This window comes from Hydra vulgaris, chromosome 12 (assembly GCF_038396675.1).
Source record: "Hydra vulgaris chromosome 12, alternate assembly HydraT2T_AEP".
Lineage (NCBI taxonomy): Eukaryota > Metazoa > Cnidaria > Hydrozoa > Anthoathecata > Hydridae > Hydra > Hydra vulgaris.
The window spans coordinates 5,686,962-5,694,914 of record NC_088931.1 but is presented as its reverse complement, the minus strand read 5'-3'; the positions used below and the strand labels follow the sequence as shown (position 1 = coordinate 5,694,914).

General features: G+C 27.8%; 1 protein-coding gene across 1 annotated transcript; it reads right to left on the bottom strand.

The window, feature by feature from the left end:
* Positions 1-26: 26 nt before the first annotated feature.
* On the bottom strand, positions 27-2,834 carry LOC136087906 (piggyBac transposable element-derived protein 4-like). The gene is made up of 2 exons (XM_065811529.1): positions 2,448-2,834; positions 27-95 (listed from the first exon to the last, which is right to left on the bottom strand). The coding sequence occupies exons 1-2, from the start codon at positions 2,832-2,834 to the stop codon at positions 27-29; spliced, it is 456 nt and encodes a 151-aa protein (XP_065667601.1).
* Positions 2,835-7,953: the final 5,119 nt, after the last annotated feature.

Sequence of the window (7,953 nt, the reverse complement as noted above, 5' to 3'; positions counted from 1 at the left end):
GGTGTTAAAGTTGAGATTGATGTTAATTAACAAGTTCCTTCCTCTGGATCATCAAGGTTAACTATCTCTGCAGCCTCTGGAGTTGCAGTAACTTTCTGAAACAATTAAAAAACAAGTATATGTTAATAAATTTCTTACTTAAATAGTAGTTACACACTAAAAAACTTAACAAATTTTTAAAAATCTTAAAAAACATTTTTCTTTTACGCACTAGCATTAGTTGGATTAGTTATGTTTTTCAATGTACTCGGATGCTTAAAATTTAAATAATTTCTAAAGTTTCTGGTTCCTCCACCAGTTTTCAAAATGGTAAAACAAGTAACACATTTTGCTTCAAAATTACTTGCTCTCTGGAAATACTTCAAAACTTCAGACATACTTAAGAAAGGCATAAGAAACACAAGAGTACTAGGTCTGTTAACTGCAGAACTTCGAAGACAAAAAATGTTCAAAAGGACAACCAGGAGCTACTTTTTATACAAAAAAACTGAAATAAAGTGAAATAAAGATGCAAAACTTTAATTCTTGTCATCAGACAAAAAACCCTTAAGAATACACAATTATCGGAGCAAAATAATACAACTACGCTTACTCTGAATATCATTTTTTTCTACTTATTTATTTATTTTTGCTCTAGGTGTTTATCTTTTTGTTCATACACTTTTTTTTCTTACATTGTTTATGTCATATTTTTAATTATATACATATTACTTATATCATGTTTTTATATGTGGAAACAAATATCTTGCATTATATGACAGTCCCCAATAACATTTTAAAGTTATGTTACGTCTCAATCGGGTACAATTGGTAGCAAGTTTACATTCTCTAAATTTTAATTAAATATTAAGTAAATAAACTTGATAATACAGTAAATGATTGTTGATCATTGCCGTATTGCTAAATATCATCTTTTATTTTATTTTTATTGTAAAATAGCTTCATTTGGTTACTTTGTCACGAAAAAAAATAATTTCTCAATTGCTTTTTTTTTTAAACTTTTTAAAGTGTAACCAAATGAGACTAAACGTAACGTAATTAAATCTAGATTTGAGACGTAACTAAATTACGTCTCAAACATAGATTTGTTTAATTAGCAACCCTTTTTAAAAAAAATAATGACGAAATGTAACGTAAAAAAAATTATATTCGTAACGTATTTTAATCACGCTTCAACTCTTAAGTGTTTTACGTTACGCTATGTCTCGGTTGATTAATACGTTCGCTGCCAACTACGAGTATACTTGTAGTAAGTTGGCGTCATTTATTTGCCAACCACGAGTATACTTGCAGTTAGCGGGACTTTGTTATTTGTCAACGACGAGAATACTCGTAGTATACCGGCGTCATGAGTTTGCCAACTACGAGTAAACTCGTAGTTATACTAACTTATTTCAAGTAATATTTGTGCATGACTGGCTTTGTCTATTCATTTTTTTTCTTAGCTTCACATTTGATTTCAGAAAATATTGCATTCAAGATTTTATTTTAAAAATCCATGGAACCTAATTTAAATGCGGATAAAGACAGAAATAGCTTAAAACAGATAAAAGTAAAATATTGATAATGCTTTAATTTTATTTCATGAAAATTAAAGCGTAAACCTATTCTTTTGAATGATATATTTTTTAACATTCGCCAATGTATAACGGAGGTCTATTTTCACAAACAGCACATTCATTCGTGTTTCTTTACGTTTTATTTTAGAGCAGACTCGACATGGTTTTGTTGGGAATTTTTTCTTTTCATTTGGTGGTATTGAAGACAAGTAGTGGAAGCTATTATTGGTGATTCGAGGCACAATTTTATTCAAACGATCACCCAATAAATCTGTAACAATTAATTCTCTAAACATAAGCAAGGAAATTGTTTTATCTAGTCCATATTTGCTGTTTAGACAGTAAGCATTAAAAAAAAAAAGTATCAAAGAGATAAAGTGCTCTTTTTTATACCATCTAATTGTCTTTCTTAGGCAATCATAATATGATACCATTTGTTCCGCCCTATCTGCTCCTGACATACATTGATTGTAATCTTTAATAATATTGGGCTTCATTTTCTTCTCTCCTCTCCTATTTGTCACTTCAATGATTTCCAACGAATGCAAATTGCTCATCATTAGCGCGTCTCTTTTTTCTTTCCATTTAGTAACCACTACATCATCTCAGCTTCTGCTTATAACGTCTCCTTGTTTCAGTTTTGCTTTTGTACATTCTTTTAGATTTGACTTTCGGTCAGTTCTTAAAGTACCACAAATGAAAGTTTTTTGATTTACCATGTGCTTTGTTAACTCGAAGGAATTGTAAAAGTTATCGGTGTACAGGTGATCACCTTTTCCCAGAAATGTTTCAATTAAGTCTAAAACAGTCAATTAAGTCTAAAACAAAAGCTCCCGTTTGACCCAACAAATATTTACCGAGAGTTGTCTTGCCAGAGTAGATTTTTACCTTTCGTACAATACTATCTGATTCGCAAAGCTCATAGAACTTGATACCATACTTATGTCTTTTATTTTTCACATACTGCCTGAATACAAGACGTCCCTTCCAAAGTATCATTGACTCATCGATTGATATATTTTTATTAGGACAGTAGATGTTATCCATTGTATTATTTAAGTGATCGAGAAGTCCAATAATTTTACACAAGCGTCCACTACCTGAATCTTCATTGTAAATAAAATGCCAAAATCGTAACATAAGTTGGAATTTATTTCGTGGCATTATTCTAGAAAATAAGGGAACTCTATAGAGACTGTTCTTAGACCAATAGTGTTCTAAAGATGGCATTTTGACACACCCCATATGAAGAAGAACTCCAAGAAACTGCCGCATATCTTCTGAATTTATTGGTTTCTAATCTTTAAAACGTGAGCTTCTTCTGAGAGGAAGCTGCTTATTTATTTCTTGTGTTGCGTAGCGATTAGTTTCAACTATCATAGCATTTATAAGCTCTTCTGTAACAAATAGTCTAAAGAAATCTAATGGTTTCTTGCTCTCCATGTTTATCTTCAAACCAGAATCGGTAGTAAATTGAATTTGTTTTACAATATTCGGCTCATCTTTCCATTGGTTTGAATAGATGGATTTGTTTCAGAAGTTGTTTTGTCAGGCAAAATATTACTTATAAGATCTACCTGTTGAGCTTTGTTTTGATTTTGTCTATATGCAAAACCATCCGTTGTTCCAGCTCTTTTCGACGGCGTTAAAAAATCTTCTGCAGTGGCTGTTAGATGAACGTCTGTAAACTGATTGCCATCACTTTCTTAAGTGTTATTATCTTCAGAACCTGATTCTGATACAGTCAAGCTCGAAGCCGTAGTAGTATAAGCGAAAAATGAATCCGAATCTTCAATATCATCATCTTTACTATCCTCACAACCTTCCATAATCATATGTGCTGGTCCAATTGTGGAATATCTGTATTGAGCTAATATGAGATAAATTTATAAATTATCTATTTATAAAAAAGAAATTACTTATCTATAAAACACATTAATTAGTATACTGTGTAAAAAAATTCGAAGTGCGCACTAAAATGTTTTTTAATATATTAAAAAACATTTTGTAAACGTTGTGTAAATCAAACTTTTTTCACATTTTTAATAACATGCAGTATAATGTAGTTATCAAATATATTTTAGCTTCTAGTCTAAAAAAAAAAAACAGTTTAGAATTAAGAAAACAAAATATAAATTACCTTTTTTACTCGTGATAACTCCCAAAGTGCATGTGCATGTCAAAAAAAATTGAAACACTATTTATAATAATATTGCATCAAACAAGCTACATTACTATACCTTTTCAAGATGTAATTGAGAACTTGAAAGTTGTAATTAAGAAATTTAAGTTGCAATTGAGAAATACAACATGTAATTTAGAAGTCACAATATGTAATCAAGAAACACAAAATGTAATTAAGAAATTTTAAAATGTAATTGAGAAACCCAACATGTAAATAAGAAATCGCAATATGTAATTGGAAAAACAATAATTAAGAAATCGTAATATGGAAATGAGAATACATTATTTGTAATTGCAAATTCACAATGTAAGCTTAAAGGTCATTATAAAAAATCATCTTGTATATGCATTTAAATAAGTTAATAATATCAAATTTAGCATTTGTATGCACCAGCAATACAGTAATACAGTAATGAAATTGAAAGGTCATTATGTTATTTGTCAATACACTATAAACAGAAAGTCTGTTAATAAATTGAATCCGTGCATTTATTTCACTAAATTTGTTTACATCCACTTTTGGAACAACCAGAACCATCTTGTCCTATTTGTAGACATGAAATACATACAACCGAATTGAAAGAAAACATTATGTTTTATCTTCATCGAATGAGTTATTGAATGTGCTGAGCGAAATGACGACCCAATCGTCATTTTGCGACTCTGGCGCAAACTTTAGGTGTCAAATATAAGACAGCATAGAATTGAGTCCTTAGCAGAAATTTAATTTTCCTTGGAAGATATGGAGTTACCGCCAACCACAAATCCCTTTTTTTATCACTTTTTTATTTTATTGATAATATATTATTATTTATTGAAAACCAACCCATATGGCCACCTTGGCCAAATTAAGATCAAACCTAATATTACAAAGTAAACTAAAGCAACAAAACTAAAAAAATCAAATTACTTCTTTCTGATTATCTATATTATAAACATTTCTCAATTACAGCTTTTATCTTCTCAATTACATCTTACGACTTTTTATTTACAACTTTTATGCTCTAAGTTACATCTTACGTTTCTCAATTACAACTTTTATCTTCTCAATTACATCTAACGTTTCTTAATTACATCTTCCATGTTCTAAATTACATCTTACGTTTGTTAATCACAACTTTCAAGTTCTCAATTATATCTTGACAAGGTGTAGTCACCGCAAAGAGTTATACTCATTACGGTGTTACGAGTAAACTCGTACTTCGGCGCTGGAATTTCTTCTCCATTGCCAAAGTACGAATATACTCGTAGTGCTTATTTTTTGTCAGTTATATTTAGAATAAAAAATAGTATAGAATTATTTTAGATTAAAAATATTTTATTTATTGAAATGCCTTGGCTATCAGATAGCCTTGGCTATCTGATAGCCTTGGCTATCAGAATGAAACGACGAAAAACAGCCTCGGCAAAAATTAATCATTGCAGACATTATGGCTCGGCAAAGAAACAAAGCATAGTTTAAAATAGCTATGCAGCGAACGTGTTAAACTTTTAAAAGTCAGAAGAAGCTTAGATTGCCTAAGTACCGTAAGTTATTTTAACTTTTGAATGTACTTTTTTTTAATTTTTTTTTTTAGGTAACTACAACTTTTAAAACTTTGTAAAACTTTAAAAGTTGTATTTAGGGTTAGGACTATTGTAATTGTAATGAAAACAATAACAGTAACAATAGTTATTGTTATTGTATTAACTTAATTTAGAAACAATAACAATACTTGTGATTTACAACTATTGTAATTCTCTAATAAATAACAATAAATATTGTATTGCAATTCGTCTTTATAAAACAATAACAATATCTGAAAAAAAAGTATTGTAATGACCCACTACAATAAGAATAAATATTGTATTGTAATTCGTCTTTGTAATACAATAACAATTTATTGTTATTGTAATAAAAGACATTAACATTTTTATTTAAGAAGAATTATTATGTTTAACTGTTTGTATTACTAAAGTTAATGTTCATATATATTTTAAGTTCCTTTGCAGCATTAAAATCAAGAGGAAAAAATAAAATATCATCGTAATTTACCTTTAAGAAGTCTTTTTTAAAAACTAACCCACAAGCGTGGTTTAATATTTTTTTAATTTTTTTTTAACTACAATAGTTTTGACAAACGTGTTTTTGCGATTTCAATAATAAAATATATAAATAATCATATATATAAATAATATTGTTTCTAATTTTTTTAAACACTGTAATTCATGAGTAATTCATAAAATATCTCGTCAAACGCATTGTTAAATACCATAAGTATTTAACAATGCGTTTGACGAGATATTTGTAACTAAAAAGTATTTTTTTTAAAACTGTTAAGTTACCATCGTTTATTTTAATTGTATTACCATAAAATTACAACCGTATATTTTGATTGTAAAATAGATACTAATTAGTTACTTTTTTTTGTCGCTAATTTGTCAGGAAAAAAAAAGTTTCTATTCGCAAAGTTACGTCATAATTATTTTATTTAAAATTATAAAAGTGCAACTTTTGAAAATTGTAAATTGAAACCTAACGTTAAAAAAAATCTATATATGAAACATATTTTAACGTCTCATATCTAGATCTTGTTACGTTACATTACGTTTTTTTTTTGGTCAATAATACATGCGCAACAATTCACAAGTCTATAAAATGTCAATCTTTCTTATGATACAACTTTAATTTATTCCATAAATTAATTTGTTCAAGCCAATTATGTAAATAGTTTTCAATTTTTGTGCAATATCTGTCTAGATTCTCAAATTTGCTTCACTTTTTTACTAAGATATGGTTTTCTTCTACATCTCTCTTTTTTCTCTTCTCTCTCTCCATATTTATATAAATATGTATATAAAAAAACAACTATATAGAGAGATGCAATAGCTTACAATGGTATATAATAATAAATCAAAATATTACGTGTTGTTGCGTAACATTTTGCACGTAGCGTCACGTTACAGTGTTACCTAATGCAACGTTACAATTAGACGTCTAAATAACAGATTTTTGCACGTAACGTTATGTTACACTGTTATGTATAGTAATTAATGGGTGGATACCCGGTTACCCGGCTACCCGTTGACAGCCTTAGTTATGATATGAACCAAAGTTAGATGAAGCGCTATGTAAAGGGTGCGTTATCTACATTCGTTTTAAAGCATAATTTGTAAAATAACAATTGTCTTTTACCGCGCACTATGTCTTGAAAATTTTTTATTTTGAAAATTTATAAAAAAACATTTTTGGAAAAGTGCGGTAACGCAACGGAGCGTCACGTTATGTCACGGTATTAAACAAAATAACTGATGCGGTTTGATCTTGGTTGGTGCGGTTTTCCAATCGGGAAATGAACCGGGACGTGCGGTTTTAATCGTTACCGCACCAACCTCGTCCCGATTGATCCAAGACGTTACCGCTCTTTAAAAACTTTTGTCCCGATTCATTTTTACCGTTAACATGATTGAACATATTTCCCGGTTCATGATTCCCGGTTCATTTCGGGAATAACGTTCCGGGACGTCAAAGCTTACAGTTGTTTTAATTTTTAATTAAAAAGCAACTCAAAATTTGTTTTCAAAATAACCTAACATTAAATTGATTTACTTTGTTTTTTAAACGTTAAAGGTGTAAAAAAAAAAGTAAGTTAATTTAATGTTAGGTTATTTAGAAAATAAACTTTTCCTAAAGATATATATATATATATATATATATATATATATATATATATATATATATATATATATATATATATATATATATATATATATATATATATATATATTTAAACAACTTTAAAATGTATTCTACAAAATAGAGTGCTCTATGTTCTTAAAAAAAGCAGAGCAATTCTAAATTAGTAGTAAATCACTTAACAAAAATTTGTTTTTGTTTAACACTGTTTTATCAATAAAAACTCAAAAATCTCATCAGATTTCTGTTGGGTCTTTATTGATTAAACACAGTGTTAAATGAAAACAAAATTTTGTTAAGTGATTTTTTACTAATTTCAAATTTATATATATATATATATATATATATATATATATATATATATATATATATATATATATATATATATATATATATATATATATATATATATTTATATATAAATATAAATATATATATATATATATATATATTTATATATATATATATATATATATATATATATATATATATATATATATATATATATATATATATATTTATGTAGATAATTTT